General features: G+C 39.6%; 1 protein-coding gene across 1 annotated transcript in view; it reads left to right on the top strand.

Annotated features, from left to right (window-relative positions):
- LOC139700149 (CUGBP Elav-like family member 1) overlaps window positions 1-22,782 on the top strand; it is a 1,070,669-nt gene that overhangs the window by 150,001 nt on the left and 897,886 nt on the right. Inside the window, exon 2 of the mRNA XM_071598714.1 lies at window positions 16,918-16,960. Within this exon, the coding sequence (XP_071454815.1) occupies window positions 16,956-16,960 (5 nt within the window). The 5' untranslated portion in view covers window positions 16,918-16,955. The remainder of the gene's footprint in view (window positions 1-16,917; window positions 16,961-22,782) is intronic.

Raw genomic sequence — 22,782 nt, 5'->3', positions numbered from 1 at the left:
TCAAACTACTATTAAATTGGCAATGCCTCAATTTTTGTTAATTTGAGCTACCTGATAAGCAGTAAAAATGCTTCAAAAGTTATTTGTTTCAGATATCATGGGGTAAATACATTTAACTGTGCGTATTTAAATGCACATGAGCTCCATACTGAATGTTTATGCAAGCTATTTTTACGGAGAGCTTTTCGTGAAAATCTTTAGATTAACTGAAAATAACCCAAGGTAATTATAACCTGTGCTTTTCACTAACTGGTGGGATTTATTTACTTGGTATGGGTTCTCCCTTTAAAACTATTTTAATCAATGATTAATTATGATAAATATTGCAAAAAAATATTCTTGAGGCGGATGACAGGGGGTATACAAATGAAGCAGGTTTCTACATTACGCTCTACGGCAGGAGTTCCGGTGTAGCGTGTCTGAAAATATCCCGAGCGTTTCCGATCAAAATTTCTAGCAAATGCTGGGCTTGGGATCTATGTTAAATCTTCGGTTAATGGAAGTAAAAACTAGTGTATTGAGCTAAAGCTGTACATACTCGGAAATGAACTACGTGAAAAAATAAGGGTCATAAAGAGATGAGTAATACTTAAGTTCGATGTAACCGCAGCGGTTATTAATACCTCTTTAACACTATTTTTGCTATCGTTTAGAAAAAAATGTAACAAGGTGAATATTCAAACTTTCGCGCTAAAAGACCGGAAAGATAAAATCATACGAAAAATAAAGGTTTCTATTTGGGAATGAGTAGAAATTTAATTCTTCATTTCATTTTTTAAAATTTACCTAATCGCTTTTGTTTGCGAAAATAATGTGAAATTAAAATAGCATTACTGAATTTCAGATCAAGAGGGTGTTTTAATGTAGTAGAAATGGGAATAGCAATTCAGACACCTAGAAAATGGAAATAATAATAATCGAAATTGAAAAAAATTATACTAATTACAAGAGGTAATTTTATTAATGGAAATAATAGGCCATAGTGGCAAAGAGTGGTGGCAAAAATGGAATTAGGGAACTTTTAAGGTCATAACCCGATCTCTCGTGACTAAAATAATCAATCTTCTTGATAGAGAATAACCTACGGAAGAGTTGGAAGTTCTATGTCTGTGTCCACTAAGCTCCATGGATTAAATGCAAGTACCTATTACGAACCCCTCAGATGTGTCTTTCATTTGACAATTGTAATTCATAATGCATTTGGATATTAATAACTTATAATTTAAATAATTTTCTTGCTCCCAATCGATAAAATTCCCTAAAATATTAATATTAACAAAACGTTCGCGAGATATTCATACAAATATGGCAGGAATGAAATTAGTTTACAAAAAAATGCGAAAGCAATAAATTAACTTCTTATGCAAGAATGTGAAAGGAGGATTCGGATATAATAGAAACATTAGACACAAGCTGGTAATATAGCTCCATTTACCTTTCACGGTTACGATGTCAAACGGTTACACAAATTAAAAAAAAGAGAGAGAAGGAAATCAGAAGGGGTAAGGCACATAAATATACTCGTATATATATATATATATATACATACATACGAGGGTCATCCGGAAAGTAGTACCCGTTCGTGCCGCATGAAGTGCTGACGACGCGAGTAGCCGCTGGACGAGGTCAGATAGCTTCAGTGGCTTGTCTGCCTTCTCTGAGCCAAGTTGCGTGACGCTAGCATTGCCTGTGTTGTTTCTGTGATTGTTTACAATGTTTAAAAAAATTGAGAACGCCGCCAGTTGTGAAGTGACGGCAGTGATTAAATTCCTCAATGCAAGAAACGTTCGCCCATGTGATATTCATCGCCAATTAAAGGAGGTGTATGGAGACAATGTAATGGACGAGTCGTCTGTTCGGCGGTGGTGTCGCAACTTCAACATGGGGAGGGGGAACACACACGACGATGAGCGTTCGGGGAGACCGTCTGTCATTACAGACCAACTGGTGAGCTCAGTTGACGAATTCGTGAGGAACGATCGGCGCGTCACAATTGATGACATCTGTGAGCATTTTCCCAATGTTTCTCGAACAATTGTTCATGAAATTGTTAAACACCATCTGCATTATGCAAAAATTTGTGCAAGATGGGTCCCTCGCGTATCTCAATGAGCTGGCGGCGAAGGACTATGCAGCAGGAATACAGAAACTTGTCACACGTTATGACAAATGCCTTAATTTGCTTGGAGATTATGTTGAGAAGTAGTTTAAAGTATCCTCTTTCAAATAAAATTTTTTATGTTTGTTAATATTTACTTTTGTGTCTTTATTTCACGAACGGGTACTACTTTCCGGATGACCCTCGTGTATATATATATATATATATTTTGTGCGAGGAAGAGGCTAGGAATCTGGCCGAAAGACTTTGTGAGATCAGTTTTAGTTCCTATTCCGAAAAAGGTAAAGGCCACGTCATGTGAGGACTATAGGACAATTAGTTTGATATCCCACGCAGCTAAAGTTGTTCTCAGGATCATAAACAAAAGGATAGAGAGTAGGGCAAATGATTACTTAGGGGATGATCAGTTTGCGTTTAGGAAGGGGAGAGGTACGCGTGATGCCATTGCAGTAATGAGATTATTAATCGAGAGGAATATAGAACACAACCAGGAGGTATTTGCCTGTTTCGTAGATTTTGAAAAAGCGTTTGATAGAGTGAATTGGGAAAAACTAATGAGTATATTGCAGAAAATAGGAATAGATTGGAGGGTAAGGAGGCTCATCCGCAACCTGTACATGTCTCTGCCTGCATAGGTGCGAGTGGGGAACGGGGAGTCCGGATGGGCAGTGGTAGGAAGAGGTGTAAGGTAGGGTTGCCCATTATCACCGTTGCTGTTCAACCTGTATGCTGAGGAAATGATTAAAGAGGCATGGGAAGAACTCGAGGTAGGAATGAAAGTGGGCGGGGAATTCGTAAAATCGGTTAGGTTTGCTGATAACCAAGCTTTAGTTTGTCAGTCAGCCAAGGGGCTGCAAGCATTGCTGAGTGAATTGGAAATACAGTGCGACAGGTATGGGATGAGAATCAATATTAATAAAACAAAGGTTATGAGATTTTCTAGAAAGAAAAAGGCTAAGCTTAACATTAAAATAGGAGGGCAAAAACTAGAGTAGGTAGAACAGTTTACGTATCTCGGTAGTGTTTTGAACCAACACGGTCAAAGTAGTAGGGACGTAAGGAGAAGAATTGCGCTAAGCAAAGAGGCTTTCACTAGGAGGAGGGAGTTGATGACGGGGACTTTGAGTAAGGATGTTAAGAAAAGACTCGTAAAAACTTTGATATGGAGCGTAGCTATGTACGGCGCGGAAACGTGGGAGGGGTTTGTTGGGAGAAATCCTATGGAGGTAGGAAAAGAGGATGAAGGGTGTACTGACCGGCAGTGGGATGTCGAAGACTGTGATTGAGGGGAGAATGTTAGGCAAACGAGGAAAGGGAAGGAACAGGATAGGGATGTTGGACGGGTTGAAGGGAGGAAGAAAGTACTCAGAGATGAAGATGGGTCTGATGTAGAGTAGGATACTGGATTTTGTATTTTGTTAGGAATCACAAAATATTTATTTAGTAGCTAGCTGTGTCCATCCAAAAACCTACATTAACCGATAGATTACCTAATAATATAATAATAATACATATATATATATATATATATATATATATATATATATATATAAACGGTGGCTCCGATACATTGATGACATCTTTCTACTCTGGCCACATGGCATAGATTCCCTCCATTACTTCATCTCCCAACTCAATGATCTCTATCTTTCACCTCGACCATTTCATCCTCTCAGATCACCTCCCTCGATAAAGCTAACAGTTTCAGGCTTAATTTTGTGGAATTCTTTCATGGTGAGGGTGAAAGAAAGAGAAAAAAACACTTTGCACTTCCACACATTTTTAATGTAACACGACCATGGTTTCGATGCTGTGCATCATCATCAGGTACAACACAACAAAAGTTTTCAACTTATATAGCCAGGAGCCAGGTAGGGGAAGTTAGGGAGAGGGGTGGTACTGTAGCAATCATGGTAGGTGAAGGGAAGGTGAGGGGGAACTATTGGATGTAGACGGTACAAAGGGGGGTGTTGTTTGCAACGGTTGACCCTCATTAACGGAGGGTCGGTGACTGTCACTGCCTTGGTGGGGGAGGGGATGATGTGGGAAAGTATTAAAGAATTTAAGGAGTGGGGAACGCGAGAGGTAAAGGATATCGTTGACCACCTCAAGATTACCGGACTGAAGGGATTCCCAAATTTCCAACTCCTCCAGAGCGTTCAGGCGGCGACCTTTCGTTTCTGTGTGTAAAATGTCTGCTGTGAAATTACTGGAATGATCGTAGTCTAAGAGGTGTTTGGCGAATTGTGATCTGTTGTCTTTCTTCCGGAAGCATGAACGGTGTTCCTTAATCCTAATGTCGAAAGTCCTCCCAGTTTGTCCGATGTAGATGGCGTTGCAGTCTGTACAATTGAGTTTATAAACTCCGCTTTATTGCATAACGTCGATTTTGTCTTTAGTGGAACCTATTAAGTTTTTCAAGGTACGTGAATTGTAAAAAGCGGCTTTGATGTTGTTGTTTTAGAGTACTTGTTGTGTTCTGAGTGAGAAATGTCCAAGGAACGGAATTCTTCGCTATTGGTGCTTGTCCGGTTTGGATGTGTGATATATGGAATTCCGGACTATTTGTGTTTGTTTTCTGTTGTACATGTTGCTAATCAATTTTTCAGGGTAACCGTTGTTGACTGCAATCTGTTTTATAATGCGGAGTTCTCTGTGTTGGTTGTGAGTTGACATTGGGATATTGCATACTTTGTGTAACATGGAATGGAAGGCTGCAAGTTTTTGTGAATGGTGATGCCTGGATGTGGAGTGGATAATTTGGTCGGAGTAGCATTTTTTCCGGTGCGTCGAGAGGTCGAACCTTTGGTTAACTATTTCCAACGTTAAATCAAGGAAATTTAGGGTACCGTCTGCTTCCAGCTCCCTCGTGAACTGTATGGATGAATCAAAAGCATTTAACAGGGTTAAAAAATTGTTTAATTGCCTAGGGGATCCCGTCCAGACACAAAAGATGTCGTCCACATAACGGAACCAGGAAAACACATTTTTTTGGAGGGGATGGTTTAAGGCAAAGGAATTCCTTTCCCAATTGTCCATATAAAGTTCCGCCAGGATGGGAGAGAGAGGAGAGCCCATGGCCAAGCCTTCCATTTGCTTATAATGTTCCCCGTTGAACAAAAAACTACTCTGATTTACGCACAGGGTTAACAATTCGCACAATTCACTGGTTACTGGATGTGGTGCTTTGGCTTTAACGAGGGCTATCTCGGCAAGTTCGACGGCTTTCACTCTGGGGATGCTAGTGTATATATTGGAGACGTCGAAGGACACCATAATACACTTCGACGGTAAAACCATATTCGACAACCTACTCGCGAGCTCGTATGACTTCTTAATCCCGTGTTTTGGGGAAAAAAGAGTAAGTTGCCTGAGTAGGCTGTTTAACTTGTGAGCAAGAAGGTGGGCTGGCGCGGAGACACTGGACACCACAGGTCGGATAGGAATATCACTCTTGTGTGCTTTCGGGAGACCAAAGAATCTCGGGGATTTGGGATTCATTTGCAACAGTTTGGTAATATCACTTGACTTAAACAGCACTTCACATCTGGCCAGGGAAGTTTTGACATCTCTCTGGTGCTCTGCAGTGGGATTACGCGAAAGGATGGCTATTTTAGTAGACGAAATGAAGTCGTCACATTTCTTAACAAAGGATTCCTTGTCTAAAGTCACGACTGTATTCCCCTTATCTGCTTTTGTGACTATGAGCTTATTTTTGAAATGGACTTTTTTAGGGAAGAGACCGCCTTAATAACTTCACTTGAACTTATCTTCCTTTCGGAATCCTTGTATTTGACTATCTCCCGTGAAATGAGATCTTTCGGTCCGGCGTTTCCTTTGTCGAGGGCCAAATCACAATCTACAGCGAGATTTTTTAGGTCCTTAGTGGTTATCCGGGTGTTGGGACAGTACATGAGGCCTTTCTGGAGAAGATTCCATTCTCCGGGCTGGAAGGTGTGGTGAGAGAGATTCATGATTCTCTCGTTGAATCTTATGGCCTGAGGGGGTAGTTCGGGCTTGGCTTCCATGTCTTTGCTTGAAATACGATTTTTTTGGTTAAAGTATCGAGTTTTTTGCACAATGCAGTCCTTTTTTTGAACGCGACTTCACTAGCTCTCTGACGAACACTATCGTCCAAATAAAAAGAGACGTTTCAGGGGTGATATGGTGGAATATCATGATTAATTAAAATTAGCAATTTTCCACAAAAATAAAATTTAATGCGACCGGTTTCAATGTTACTACATCATCATCACCTGATGATGATGTAGTAACATTGAAACCGGTCGCATTAAATTTTATTTTTGTGGAAAATTGCTAATTTTAATTAACTATCGTCCAAGATTGACCATTCCGCCCAATGCAGGGATCTGGTTAACTCAGTGAATAAGAGATACAGGTAGTGGGAGATGGAATCCCTCTTAACGTACCATTCGTGCAGTTCTCTCTTTATCAAAGCTCGCCTTGCGGTTGCGCAGGTGAACATTGCTGCCGAAGAATTGGAGCTGCAGGAGACATTGACGTACTTCGGGGTGATTCCGCGCGCGAGGCACTGGCTGTTGAAAAATATATTCAAGGAAGCAACCCGGTGTTTGATGGTCAACCTCCGGTAAATTCTAGCCTTCATTGCGTTGCTGGCGCACTTGATAAAGCTAACAGTTTCAGGCTTAACTTTGTGGAATTCTTTCATGGTGATGGTGAAAGAAAGAGAAAAAACACTTTGCACTTCCACACACTTTTAATATAACACGACCATGGTTTCGAAGCATCGAAACCATGGTCGTGTTATATTAAAAGTGTGTGGAAGTGCAAAGTGTTTTTTCTCTTTCTTTCACTCTCACCACCTTCCTCGATGTCAATATTTCCCTTGGCAATAAAACATTCCTCACCTCTGTTCACACCAAACCTACTTATAAGCAGAAATATCTTCATTACAGCAGTTGCCACTCCTCCTATACCAAGCGCTCCCTCCCTTACTCCCTCTCTATCCGCGGTCACCGTATTTGCAACCATCCCGAATCCCTCACGATTTTTTAAGTTGAGACCTGGGTCTCGGATGTTGCAATAGTTGCGATGAGCAGATTGTTTTCTTTTCCAATTTTGTGTCAATTCCACCTCTTCCCTCTCCCTCCTTCCCTATCTCCGCTCCCCTCTAGCCTCTCCTCTCCCTTTCCTCTCCCCCAACTATTCCTCTCACCCCTCCTCCGCCTCCCGTTCTCCTTTTCCCCTGGCCCCCTTCCCTTTCTCTCGCACCCCTCACCACTACTACTCCAGCAGTCATTACTTCTATATCTTCCGATTAGGACCGAGCAGAATTCCGTCGAAATTATGAAGAAATAACTTGTGAATGATCTATTTATGTGTTTCTATATTGTTTGTTGCTGTCCAATTTATATATTTTTTTAAGGTAATCTACCGGTTAAGGTAGGTTTTTGGATGGACACAATTACCAAACAAATATTTTATTACTCCTAACAAAACACAAAAAAAAACCATCATCCTACTCTATATCAGGTCCCTCTTCATCTCTGAGTACTTTCTTCCTCCCTTCATCCCGTCCAACATCCCTATCCTGTTCCTTCCCTTTCCTCTTTTGCCCAACATTCTACCCTCTATCACAGTCTTCAACATCCCACTGCCGGTCAACACCCCCTTCATCCACTTTTCCTGCCTCCATAGGATTGCTCCCAACAAACCCCTCTCTTCGCCCACCATACCAAGTACTTCCTCATTTGTTTTCTTCTCTGTCCATTTCACCTTCTCCATTCTTCTCCACACCCACATTTCAAAAGCCTACAATCTAAGTCTATCCTCCTGTTTCAATGACCACGTTTCCGCACCGTACATAGCTACGCTCCATATCAAAGTTTTTACGAGTCTTTTCTTAACATCCCTACTCAAAGTCCCTGTCATCAACTCCCTCCTCCTAGTGAAAGCCTCTTTGCCTAGCGCAATTCTTCTCCTTACGTCCCTTCTACTTTGACCGTTTTGGTCCAAAACACTACCGAGATACGTAAACTGTTCTACCTGCTCTAGTTTTTGCCCTCCTATTTTAATGTTAAGCTTGGCCTTTTTCTTTCTAGAAAATCGCATAACCTTTGTTATGTTAATATTGATTCTCATCCCATACCTGTCGCACTGTATTTCCAATTCACTCAGCAATGCTTGCAGCCCCTTGGCTGACCGACAAACTAAAGCTTGGTCATCAGTAAAGCTAACTGATTTTACGTATTCCCCGCCCACTTTCATTCCTACCTCGAGTTCTTCCCATGCCTCTTTAATCATTTCCTCTGCATACTGGTTGAACAGCAACGGTGATAATGGGCAACCCTACCTTACACCTCCTCCTACCACTGCCCATCCTGACTCCCCGTTCCCCACTCGCACCTATGCAGGCAGAGACATGTACAGGTTGCGGATGAGCCTCCTTACCCTCCAATCTATTCCTATTTTCTGCAATATACTCATTAGTTTTTCCCAATTCACTCTATCAAACGCTTTTTCAAAATCTACGAAACAGGCAAATACCTCCTGGTTGTGTTCTATATTCCTCTCGATTAATAATCTCATTACTGCAATGGCATCACGCGTACCTCTCCCCTTCCTAAACGCAAACTGATCATCCCCTAAGTAATCATTTGCCCTACTCTCTATCCTTTTGTTTATGATCCTGAGAACAACTTTAGCTGCGTGGGATATCAAACTAATTGTCCTATAGTCCTCACATGACGTGGCCTTTACCTTTTTCGGAATAGGAACTAAAACTGATCTCACAAAGTCTTCCGGCCAGATTCCTTCCTCATAAATACTACGGATCAGCCCATATAGCCTCTACCTCCCACATTTTCCTAAGCATTTTAATAGTTCCACGGGAATGTTATCCACCCCCATGGCCTTATTTAGTTTCATCTCCCTTAATGCCCTTTCTATCTCATTGTCTAGTATGCCTGGACAAAAGCTGTCTTCCTCTGCGTCATTTTCTTTTTCAATGTTTAACTTTGTTGGTCTGAGTTCTTTACTATACAGTTATTCTATATACTCCTTCCATCTCTCTTGGATCTCTCCTGCGTCAACTATTACCTTACCCGCCTTATCTCTAACTGTTAGCATAGCTCTTCCTTTCTTACTTCCCGATAACGATTTAACTTTGCTGTACAGCGCACCGATTTCACCCTTCCTCTGCAGACTTTCCATATCCTCGCACTGCGTCTTCCACCATGCTTCCTTTGCTTTATTTGTTGCCCGCCTCAATTTATTGTTCAATTCTTTGTACTTCATTTTGCCTAATTCTGTATTTATATTCTTCCATTTTCGCCGCTCATCCATCTTTGCAATCATCTCATCCGTGATCCATGGATTCCTAGTCCTTTTAGCGTTAACGGTTCCAATAGTGTCTTTTGCGGCTTTAGACAACCCTTTCTAATATATATGTAAGTTGTATCTATCAATCAATATTAGATAGGCAACGAAGGATGATTCTTCATCATGACAGTGCAAGCTCTCGCAGATTGGCTGAAACAACTACCTATATGACTGGCCAAAACGTCGAATTGATGGTATTGCTTATAATAGAGAATACTTCGAAACACAATAAAGCCTATTTCAACAGTAAATCAATGTATACATATATATACATATACATATATATATATATATATATATATATATATATATATATATATATTTATTTATTTATTTATTTATTTATTTATTTATTTATTTATTCATTTATTTATTTATTATATATACACACACACATTTTAGAGTTAGGTTCAATTATTGAATTTTAAGTTGACGTGTCCGCAGGACAAGGAAAACGTGGAATAGGTACACCAAATATAAATAGAGCAATGCAACCCGCGTGTTTTGTTGATTGAAAACAAAGGATAATTATTTTCCAATGAATTTTATAGAAATTTTAATGCTCATTATTTTATATTAATCGTGGAGGTTTTAATTGAAAAAGAAGATGTATCGGGAAATATTACGCGAAGGAAATTCTCAGTTGTTCCATTTTGCTTTTTTCAAAACAGTAACTGATAATTCGAACTGCACTAGGTCGTTCTTCAGACGTAATCGTAAATGGCTCAGAAATACATATTCATACGGTTATAGACTGAGCTATCAACATTTTAAAAGTTTGGAATTTTGATCTAATTCTAAAAAAAAATAAATCTTTGGCTATTTTTATAATTGGAAATTCTTTTTGGTAGAGATCAATCCTTGATAGAGTTGTGTAAAAATAGTCCACTAAGTTTTTCCCGTTCGCTTTGTCACCATTACGGCTTGAGACAGGATCATTTCATTCCATGAAAGTGAAATCTTTCTTCAATTTATTTATTCAATGAGATATACAGGGTCGCACCCAAAAGTGGTAGGACTGATTTTTTTACAAGAATTTTATTGACGATATACTTACATCGACTTAATAATCTTCAAAGTATGCTCCTTGAGCTACTACACACTTAGTATAACGTTGCTCCCATTCCCCGTACGCCCGCTGGAAATGGATGTCGTTGATGACCCTCGTCGAAGCCTCTTGAACGGCCTTTATCGAGTCAAAACGTGGTCCCTTGAGCTGTCTTGTCATCAGGGGGAAGAAGAAGAAGTCCGGTGGTGCCAGATCGGGAGAATAGGGCGGGTGCGGCAACGTGGCAACGCCGTATTTGGCCAGGAGTTGTCTGACGACGAGCGCGCCATGGCACGGCGCGTTGTCATGATGAAGCACCCAACAGTATGCGATGGCCGGTCGGACTCTTTTCACGCGTTCTCGGAGGCGGGTGAGCACCTGCACGTAAAGGTTCGCATTCACAGTCTCCCCTGGTGGGACAAACTTCTTGTGAACCACTCCATGACGGTCGAAAAACACAATCAACATCGTTTTGATTTTTGATTTGCTCATGCGAGCCTTTTTTGGACGTGGGGACGCGGAAGTGTGCCATTCCGCCGATTGTCTTTTCGTTTCGGGGTCATATTGAAAAACCCATGTTTCATCACCAGTAAACGCATTGTCCAAACAATTTTCATCCTTGGCAAATTGGCTAACACTTCTTCGGAAATGCGCACACGCGTTGCCTGTTGGTCGACACTCAGAATTTTCGGCACCATCTTGGCGCACACCTTGCGCATGGCCAAATCCTGTGAAATAATGCGTTGGACGTTGGATGCAGACAGACCCAACTGGTCTGCAATTTACTCACTGGTTAAGCGTCGGTCTGTGTTCAGCAGTGTCCTCACTCTGTCCCCATTCGTGTCGGTTCTTGCCGTCGACGGCCGTCCGGAGCGATGGTCGTCTTCAACGAGCTCCCTACCCTCTTTAAACAACTTGTGCCACTCAAATACTGTGAAATGGCTTAAGGCAGTGTCCCCATAAGCCTGCTTGATCATATCGAGGGTCTCAGTTGCCGTCTTCCCGAGTTTCACACAAAACTTCACGGAATAACGTTGCTCTAAATTCAGATTCATTTTGTTTTTCGACGCGGACAAAAAACTTGCTTCACTAAAAACGGTGTCCTCACTCAACGACAGCCCGTAGGCAACTGAGGTTGGTGTCGGTCTGTTGCTAAGAGCACCCTCCACCTTACCCTGCCAGGCAGACCCCCCTCCACCGCTCCGTTCGCGCCAGAGAAAATCAGTCCTACCACTTTTGGGTGTGACCCTGTACTACTTGGTGTCACTCTCATAGTTTTAATCATTTCAAAGGTTTTTTTTCCCAATGGATCTTAATCTTACAAAATTTGGCTTGAAAACTTAAAAACCACTATCTATTTAAAAAATATAAGTTTTCTATGTTATTTTCATTAAAATAGTAAATTAGAAGCTCCTACATTATTATCAAGATTTTTATTGTTAATGTTTGTCAATACTTGTGTTTTATGACCAATGAAAGACATAATATTAGCATGAAGTATTATCTCATTTTAAAAATGTTCTTCCAAAAAGATTTTATGAGTAAATATTTACCTATTTTAACTCAAGTTCATTGTAATCAACAGCATATTTTTACTAATAGACCAAAGTGTCGAAATTCTAGTTCACAACGTTTTTTTCTTAATTTTATTTTTTGCTATGATCAAACAATCTTTACAAAACCATTTGATTTATAAGTTATCATTTCCATTGAATTTTTAAAAACATTCCTTGCTAAATGCATCGTGTAATACATGTAGTGTATTTCATAATTCATCATTTTAATTATGTTAGTAGCACATAATCCTATAACCATGTAATTACAGTTTAATTTAAATGAAACCCAAGCGAATTACTTTACTATTTATATAATTAAATGATGATATGAATCTTTTGTATAGTTGACTCTCTAATCCGGTTAATTGCTGGGGATGATGAAAGGATTACAGAGGATAATGCATCCACGTAACGTGCGGGATTGTTATTCTATGCGGGCCTGAGCACGCTCTAGAGGATCAGGGAGCGCCTACCACCATCTCAGCAGACCCAGAGGCTCAGAACAGAAAGCTTATTTCATCCTAGCCTCATACCCTATTCATGCCACCCATTATATTTCATTTACTCGTTGAAATGTGTGACTGACTCCATAACAATGAAACGATTCATTCTGAAGCCTTACTTTGGGGCACGATTCTTACTAAACTGGCCTCAGATTTCTATGTAAGAGCTGGCCGAAACACAATAATGAATAATTTTTGCACAGGAGTGAGCGATATGTTTTTCGGAAATTTCATAAGTTACTTGCCATTTTTACCGTATCATTTTTCATTCTGACGAGTTTGCCAGTTTTCCATGGAACTAAATAGATTATTTTAACGCTTGGAAGAGCCATCATGCAATTGTGTGATTAACTTTATTCATGTGAATTCTCGAATTATCATTCGATATAATAATTTTCCAATTTTATTAATTTTTCAAAAAATGTTAAATTGAATGATTTTATGCGAAGAGTTGCTGTTTAATATCACTCTCAATACGATTTTACGTTTAATAGTAAGGTCGTTCGCGAACTAAACCCTATAAAGATATATGATATACAGGATAAAGATACAAGATATATGCATATCTGTGGAAAACAAGCATAATGAATATTGTATCAATCACTTGATATTTTAGTTTTTGCGGATCTTCGCTGAACAACTAATTATTTAATGTTCAATCGGGAACTAATGGAGGGCAGTGTTGGTGCATTTTATTTTTTTTGTAACTGCTGATGAATGGTGCAAATGCAAGTATTAAACATTCTGTTTTCATCCTATATATATATATATATATATATATATATTCATAAAAAATAAACACAGTAATCAGCCCGAAGGTCGGTTTGGCAGGTGATGGTAGAGTTCACCCAGTAATAAGCCCGACGGCGTGTGAGATTCACAAATCAGGGAAGGAAGGCCAGCGCTTTTCCCTGTGCCGGTTATGATTTCACAGGAAGATCTGGTGGCTGAAAAATCACCTGGCTTGGGTGGAGCTACAGGTTCCCAGAGTGACTTGCCCGGAAATCGAACCCTGACCCTCCGGTCGGTAGTCCAACTCTCTACTCTTGGACTATCATGACCCGCATACACATATTCATCCTATTGATATTTATGAAAATTGAATGCTCATATGTAAAGCAGAATAATTATAATTACCCCATATTTAATGATGTTCCTCATAATTGTTGTTAAATTTAATTATCCGAATGAATATTCACTAGGAGGAATCAACTTCAATGTTTACATTAAATGCGATTCGCCCCTTCCATGGCACGCGTGGTAGCTGAATGATCGTGGTTAGAGCCCATTATTAACATGAAAATATTCCCAGTCAATATTTTCGATCAATGTTCTTTCATCATGCACGCGTCACGGTCATTGCAACGGCAATTCGAGATATCATAAGTAGGAAGCACTATCGGTGAAAAGTCCCTGGTTCCGGATTTTCTCTTAGATGGACCTCGGCGTCAGAAAATACTTCCATCAGGTGCACTTAAACTTAGATGAACCTGATCGAGCGACGACTCTTTTGTGCAGCTCATCCTTTAGAAATCCTCTGGTCCTTTGCATTGAATTCTACATGATATTTCTCTCGTTCTTCATTCCTTTCGGTAAGAGCATAGGAGGGACTTGGACGAGAAAGGGCAGAGTTAGGTTGGAGAGGATGCAGGTTAGAGAAATCCGGTCGAACTCTCTCAATGGTGGGGAGCGTGTCTCTTGGCAAAGAAAAGAGTGATCCTCCGAAGCGGACGGAGGAGGTAGGAGCCGAGCGGGCGGAGCAGAGATAGAGAAAGAAGCGATGTGGAGAAGAAGACAGAACGATTTGTGCTTGGAGGAGTACTAGACTCCGCTAGGATCGCGATGCAATTGGCGAGGAAAAGCGCCATCGCGAGGCCTCACTTGATCCTCGGACAAATCGCAAAAAAATGCCCTTCTCTAATCGAGACGAGCCAAGACCACCGTACCCATCCCTCCAACTCCCCCCTCTCACCACGTTTGCGCCATGGCCCACCGCCGTTCTGAACCCTCTTTCTTCCTCTCTTTATCTCTGTCTCTTCCTCCCTTTCATCCGGTCCGGCGATGGAGAAAAGGGATAGCGAATGACGATGAGGGACCGTGGCACGGCTATCTCCCTGCACGCTAACCCCTCTCCCCTTCACTGCCATTGCTAATTGGGGGACCTGAATAGCAAACATCCGAAACCCTGGGTTGTTCCTTCGTTCACTTTTGTCCGAGGAAAGGGGAGAATTGAGGGGAGATCAATGGTCCCGGGGAATGCAACCGCCTGAGTTCTCTCGCAACAACAATGGAACTATCCCTCCAAGCTATTCTCTTTGTTGCCGTCCCTTGGGCATCGATTGTGCTTCGTCCGCCCTCCCCCTCACCTTCTCTGCACTCCACCAACGCCAAGCTAGTCGACCCAACCCCCGTCCTCACCTCTGGGCGTTCGATTCCCATCCCCCAGTTCCAGGCAAACATTCCCGGTCCACTCCTATCGCCCCCCAACACTCCCGTGCAACACGGCATCCGCGCTAGCTAGCCGTTAAATAGCTTCCGAGTGGAAACAAAATCAAGGTAGCCGACATTGAACCCCATCCCTGTACAACCCTTTCCTTCCTTCCAGTTCTGTCTCTTCCCCCCTCTAGCGGAATTTCCCTCGCCAGCTGCCGCACTCATTCACCGCAACCCCTTCCTTCCTCCGCGAGCACCCAGGGAGCTGAAATTTGCTTCTACATCCATTGAACCGCTTGGTTGAGCCCGGTATCTCCAAGGATACGTTGTAGAGCGAGAGCTTAATCTAATTGCAGAGCGAGTTAAAAGGGGGTGGTTGAGGGCAGAGACTGATATTTAATCCGGCCAAAATAAAAAGCAGCTTTGTGTACTCCATGCCCGTCCTCTTGCCCGCACGTTACAGGTTTTCTGTTTATTTATGATTTCCGCCCAATTAATGCTCGCCTGAAGCTTTTTGTTTTCCGGCGAGCGTGATTTACGTCGAAAAAATATCTCAGTTTTTTTCGGTATGTATCGTATTTGAAGACCCGCTCGGCGAGAATCTAGCGCTACTCTAAATATTGGTCAGTTCATTATCAATAGAGACAATGTTTATAATACTTGTAAAAATATCTCAATACTTGGTATTCTTGTGTTTACCTTACTATATCATTCCTTTCCGTATTTGCTAAGTTAATGGTATTAATACGGGTATGTTAATCCTCGAATAATTGTGTTGAAAATCATATTATCAGGCATAGGCAATATTAAACAAGTTATACATGTATTAACCACATTTCATAGAGTCGGATACGATATATTGAACTCTTGCAGTGCAATGAAAAAAATTAATTTCAATTCTGTCTGTGCAGTAGATGAAAGAATTAAATTAAGGAAAAATAAACAAAAATGAAAATGCATTTATAGAAATTTGCAGAAAAGACCGGCGTAGATGAAGTTAAGTAGTTGCAATTCCTTGTTGTTGGCATGTGGATGGTCTGCTAAGGGCACTAATTCCCCTCCGAGGCTACCACTGCAAACTTTAACTGTACATCTCATCTACATCTACATAATGCCCCGCAAGCCACCTAAAGGACGTGTGGCGAGAGTTGTTAGGCCACAACCCGTAAAAAGGAACAAAACCATATGCAAAATCAACACATACATGCAAAACTATAGCTACAGTGGCATATGCATTCATGCAAAAATACTTTCATTCTACAAGCAAAGATGTGGTTTTTGTGAGCTTTTGTTTATGAATATCACAAAGTATGACGTTTTTAATGCTAAGGACGAAAAGAGGACGTTATTGGGTTAAATTCGAAAAGGGAAAAGAATGTGGATGGAGGAAATTTTGAAAGGTAGATGGACTTTTAATAACGTAATAGAAGGGAGAATATTTATTGAGAGGACCAGAGGAAGGAAAAGATTAGGTTTTGAGAAAGTATGAAGTCAGGGCGAAGTTCTGAAAAAATGAATGAGGAAAAAAAGTCGGACAAACAAGGAATTTCTCTTTAAATGTAGATAATAATTTTTGGGGACCGTTAAAAATATAGTCTTGCGTATAATGCCTGTCACGAATGTGATATCTAAAGAAAGTACAACTGTAGCTTTTATCAAAAAGCCCCCTATTTTAATTGAAATTTGAAATGCATTATATAAATGTATATTTCAAGTTTGGTATTCAAAACCCAAGACTAACAAGTATTTTTGTGACGATTTGTTAGATATTACTATGAAGTGATAAATTTTATATAATTTCTATAGGTATACGAGTAATTCCATCAAGACTTAATCTATAACGTATTTATTATTGCAATGATGAATACTTCTAACTAATAGATTTTGTATTTCCAGGTTTTCCTCTCGTTTGACGTGCGCCTCAGCCAGTCCATATGAGGTAAGAAAACGCTTATGAGCATTACCAGATTTATATTTTGGTGAATTATCGGGAGATGAATTCAATTTTGATTCGTACAAAATATTTTCATGCAGCATATTGACCCAGCCAAAACGTGAGTTACAGATGAAACTAATATTTTTCAAACGTAAAAATGAGATATTTAATTATTCAGCAATTCATGTCAACTTTATCAAATGTTGATATTTAATACGGCTATCTATGACTTCACGAGTTTAAAAACCATGTTGAGAGTTTGAATGTCTTAAGTGAATAATACTTAAATGTATGAATTTATGCTCATAGAATGGCTCCAAGAGTGGTAGTTCCTGCTGGAGAAGTATTCATTCATTTGAGTTTAACTGGGTTTCCCCCTATTCATACACTTCACGTTAGCCCGATTTCGTCGACTTGTCATGACAAATTGCGTTTAATACAGTGCTGTTGCAACTATTGATACTTTAAGAGGAAATATAACAACGTGCGCATGAAATCATAATGGGAATAAATCATATTATTTAATCATTCTTTTGAACATTTAGAGGTTCTTTCAAATTCTGACCTGGTTGATTCATGCATTAAAAATGGTAAATTTGCCGCTGCCGTCACCCGTGTTAGCCATTTTTAGTTAACTAAGTAATCTTGAGATTCGTGATTAGTAAGAAAATATTTCTGTTTTCAACACTGCCCTGGAAAATGATTAGCAATAATATCCTAGATACATATAAATGGATATCGTGAGACTCATTCTATGTAAGCAGTTAAGTTAATTGTGCGACGCTATTTCATCATGAGTGGAATACTTTAAGTCACTTATCTCAGTCGTAAATGTTTTCATTGGCTCTTAGTTCCTGCTGACTTACGTGATGAAAAAATGTTCTAAGGGCCGCGATAACTCTTTATCTGACCCTTTACACAGTCTTCCTGTTGACTATTGGGTTTTTTTATCTATGGAATTTTTAAGCTGTTTCGAAGCGGTAACAAAATTACATCCAGCTCAGTATATAAGCATTTTAAGACACTGATTTGAATCCCGCCTCGGTCCCAGTGGGAAATATCCAGAGTGAATTTCTCTATAACTTAAGGAGTCCATTTTGCCCATAATATTTTCCGAAGATAAGTTCAAGGTACTTGGGGTTTGTCATCTCATGCGAAGAAATTTCTTTCATCTAGTACTTGCACATTCCCAGCATATATCCTTCGAGAGGAGATTTTGTCCAATTAATATCTCCTAAAAAGATAAAAACCCTTGCCTGTGAAATAGATGGCTCTCACGCTTTAGATTGAGCGGAAGGCTTCTTTGGTGATCGATGGATGAGACAGGGAAATTTAAGTCGCGTATTCGCTCTTCACTATTTCTTTGGCAGAGGATGAAAAAGAAAATGAGAACAGAGCATTCAAATGATGAGATTATTCACGTCAGAAAAGCTTCAAGTATTTTTTCTTTTGCTGCTCATCTCATCAGGAGTCGCGTAATTCTATAAGAGTCTTTGGGTGGGCTTAATGAGGGAGGGAAGAAGAGGGAGCGGTGGGGGAGAAGATGAAGAAGACTCGAGACAAAAGATTCATGGATGGAGGAGGGCAGAGGAAGGGCTTTGAGAGAGTAAGTGGAGACGACTGATAGGGTAAAGAATAGTTTGATGGCAGTGATAGCGGAAGTGGCATAGGAGGTTAGAGATCAGTATGTTTAAGGTGGTAGGGGTTCACAGGATACGACGCAAGAAAGTAGATAGTGCGGGGAAACGAAATCGGAAAAGTCGGGAGAATTTTAACGTCGGTCTCCGGCCAAAAATCTAATTACATCGCTAATCTGCCTTTAATCCCATTTACATCCCTTCCTTCCCTGCCATCCCCTCGTATCCTTCCAATCCCTCTGCCTTCGACCCCTCCCGCAACTTTCATTGCCGCAGGGTTTATTTCGCCCCCCATAACCCACCTCCATCGACGCCCGGTCCTTATCATCGCACTCGGAGGGCCCATGATTCTCGCGCCATTGTATTCTTAATATTATCCAAGATAACCAGTCCCGATTGTATTAAAATGGAAAAGTTGACGGGGAGACTTATTCATCTTTCGACGGAGTCGAGGGAAAGCACTTCCGTTTCGCTGGAGATATGTCCCATCCTTTATCGACCAGCAGTAAGCTCTGTGAATAAGGAAGAAATTTTCCCAATATCTCATCGGCTTAACCAGGAATATTGTCGAATCCGAGGTGATTAAATGTGGATTCGTTAATTTTAAATGGGAAAAATGTGCAATTAGCTTGCTTGAAGAGTTAATCCTGTAAATTATTGTCAGATCAGGGGCAAATTGCGGTGACAGATATTGGAATTTTCATTATGTCCTGTGGTGATATGATAATGAAAAAGACAACTTGCTAATAGTAAGCAGATGATAATTTTTGCCTAATTTCTTATTAGCGAGAGTTCTCATGACATAATTTTTTTATTTTGAAAAGTGCATTAAAGATGAAAATATACTTAGAAGGTTATTAAATGTTACTTAAAATAATCGATTCCTGAATTTAACGGAATCCCTTATTTCAATGAGTGCTGAAAATTAATTCTCATTTTATGCTTAGAAAATGAAAATTTCAAATTACTCAGTGTTTGAATTGATCATTAACAATTATCCATAGTTATACAAAATTTTGATTTTTTTTCAAGTACAGTTTGATTTTTGTATTATGTTTTCCAAAAATTCAGTTCGCGAACGTTAAATACTACTGAATAAATGTATTGAATATGCAGACGAAATATTCTATTAGACGTGCTTTATTCCCGACACCAAAATTGGATTTGAATGAACTATAACATGCATAAATCCCTTTTACAGCGTTCCTTTTCTGAAAAGGGACGATATAAAATTCAACAACATTCTCTTTTTTATTACTTTCTCCTCAATATATATTCGAAACTTTCCTAGCCCTTGTTAGATTAATTTATCGCTCAATACATGATTCTTCATTCCAACGACTAAACCATCCTTCGTCTTGAGTCTATTTATCCACATTCAATAAAAAAATATATTTCTATCCCTTACTAGTCAGTCATTCACTCTTCTGTCAAGTTTCAGTGAGGTGATGTCAATTACATCCATTCTATCAAAGACATTAAGCAACGCATCATATATTCATCTCTTACAGAAGCAACCGATCCATCTTTTTAATTGTTCAACTTTTTGCAAGCACTTTGGAAGTTCCTACCGTATTGTGTTGACATATATGATCTTATATCACAGTCTTCAACATCCCATTGGCGATTGAAATACTCTGTTTCCGTCTTTTCTCCCTCCTTCGGATTTCTTCCAGCATTTCCATCTTTTGCCTTACGTTCGCACTAAGCACTTCCTCGTTTCTTTTACTGGTCTCTTCAGCTCAATTCACCGTTTTCATCCTTCTTCACACTGACACCTCCAAAGCCTCCAATCTATGCATAACGACCGCCTTGCTTTAACGACCACGTGCCCGCGCCGTGCTAAAACACGCCCCATATCAAAGTTGTAAAAGGTCTTTTTTTACATCCTAACCCAATGTTCCCCTTGTAAATTTCCTCCTCCTCGTGAAATCTTTTCTTTCCTATTGCAGTTTTTCTATATCCCTAGTACTTTGACACTTTTGTTCCAAAACGCTTCCGAGAGAGGAAAACTTAACTCAACGTTCTCTCCTCTATCTTAGTCTTCAATTTTCTTTGGAAATCTATCGCCTTGTAAACCGCCATGAATCCTGCCTCCATTTAATTTCTCCCAAATATATCCTCCTACACAATTCTAAGTACTTTGTCGTTTGTTTTCTTCTGTCCTATTCCACATTTGAAATTCTTCTCCACACCCATATCTTAAAAACTTTCAATGTGCACCTGTGTCGCCACGCTTCAAAAACACTTCCGATATACAGATGTCCTTGTAGGTAAACGGTTTCACCTGCTCTAGTTTGTGAAATTCTATTTTAACTTTTAATTGAGCTTTATCGAACTTTCTTACCAATTTGCTCAGCGGAGCTTGCAACCCCTTGGCTGACTGGCTCACTAAAATTTGATCATCCGCAAAGCTTATATCATGAAGTGCCCTCAAAATTTTATTTATATCTTCAGTTATTCTCATCATTCTTATACTATTTCCTCGACGTATATGCTGAAAAATAGGGCGGATAATGGACAGCCCTGTCTTACCCCGCTTTGTAACACAACCCATCCAGATTCTCAATCTTCCACTCGCAACTCTAGTAGTAGTCAATTAGTAGTCTCGAGACATGTAGAGGTTACGAATAAGTCGCCTTTTTCTAATCTACTCCTATATTCCGCTATACATTCATTATTTATACCGAATTTGCTCCATAAAACTCCTTTTGGAAATCTGCGAACCAAACAAATTCACCATACAAGTATTTTATTCTCTATGTCATGGTCTTCTCTATTCGTTTCCTCATTACTGCCAAGGCATCTCAAGTCTCTATCCCATTCCTGAACCCTGTCATAGATTATTTGATAGGGTTTTCCTTTCCCTTTCCCTTGGGGAAAATGATTACATCCACTATTTAATCATTTACCCTCCTCTATCTACATCATCTAGTTGATGATCCTGAGTACCTCTTAAGCTCTGTGTGAAATGAAACTTATTGTACAATAGTCTTCATATATATCTGCCTTTCCCTTTTCAATGGATGGGAAGTAACACTAATCTGACAGTCTTCCACCCTAATTCCTCCCTCATAAATTCTACGTATTACGAGTCCATATTAGTTTTCCATAGAAACTCTTGCTACCATATCATAAACCTTTTAAGTATTTACGAGAGAATATTTTCTACCCCATGCCCATATTTCATACTAATTCTCCAAATTCCCTTTTTATCTCACAAATAAGTATGCTTGGAATTAAGCTATTTTCACTTTTGTCATATTCTCTTTCTATGTCTAAAATTGTTGGCCGAATAACTTTAATATATGATACACTCGATGTATTAGGCTTGATAATGTGGAAATTCATTTACGAGGGAAAGAAAAATGCTAGGTATTTTCCACAAAACCTTTCATTTGGTGCAGCTATTTTGAACGCATAGGTGTCATCCTCAGGTACGGATTAGTGCTAAGGATAATATGAATCATGAATTCTGTTTTAACTTCAGCCTTTCACAAATGCAAAGGCTCAGTCTTATTTCCTTTCCTTTCTGGTCGCCAGTTAAAACTGAAATCAGTAGTCACTCTCTTAAATATTTCGCCTATTTAAATCTCAATGTAGATTAACGTGCATTTATGTATGTGGAGTTTAGAGAACACATCCTGGAGTCCAAACTTCTTTTGGTATTATTAAATACTACTGCCCAATTTTCTTCATTAGACTTGGTATTTTGAGCAAGGCATTGATCAGGAAATGTTCAGTATGTAATTAATAAATTTAAAATATAAAATAAACTCCATTTAATGCATTAAAAATTATGTTCATTTTAACATTCATCGAACTCATATGACAGATTTTTTTAAATCCGAAAGCGAAAAGGGCGCACCACATATTCCATCGAGTATAGGTTACTCTTCAAGTTGACTAATGTAAAACAGCGAAACTATATAGGTCATTATTTTAATCGTGTGATGTTTAATTCTCTTTGAGTGATTATTTCAATGATAAATTGTGATTACCAAGATAACTATGGAATGCAAGGCTTAAGTACGACTTGTTGCTTCGCCGTGTAAGAGATAAGAACCGCACTAAATGGTTACAAGATCATTATTTTAACTTAATTAAAAAATGACGTCGGAGAAAGGTTTAGAGAGTAATATAAACATCGGGAATATTAATTTTTAATAGAAATGCCCACTCCTCTCA

The sequence above is a fragment of the Hetaerina americana genome, unplaced genomic scaffold, assembly GCF_022747635.1.
Source record: "Hetaerina americana unplaced genomic scaffold, ioHetAmer1.1.p SCAF_10, whole genome shotgun sequence".
Taxonomy (NCBI): domain Eukaryota; kingdom Metazoa; phylum Arthropoda; class Insecta; order Odonata; family Calopterygidae; genus Hetaerina; species Hetaerina americana.
The sequence above is the reverse complement of the archived record's forward strand: the minus strand, read 5'-3'. Positions and strand labels throughout refer to the sequence as shown.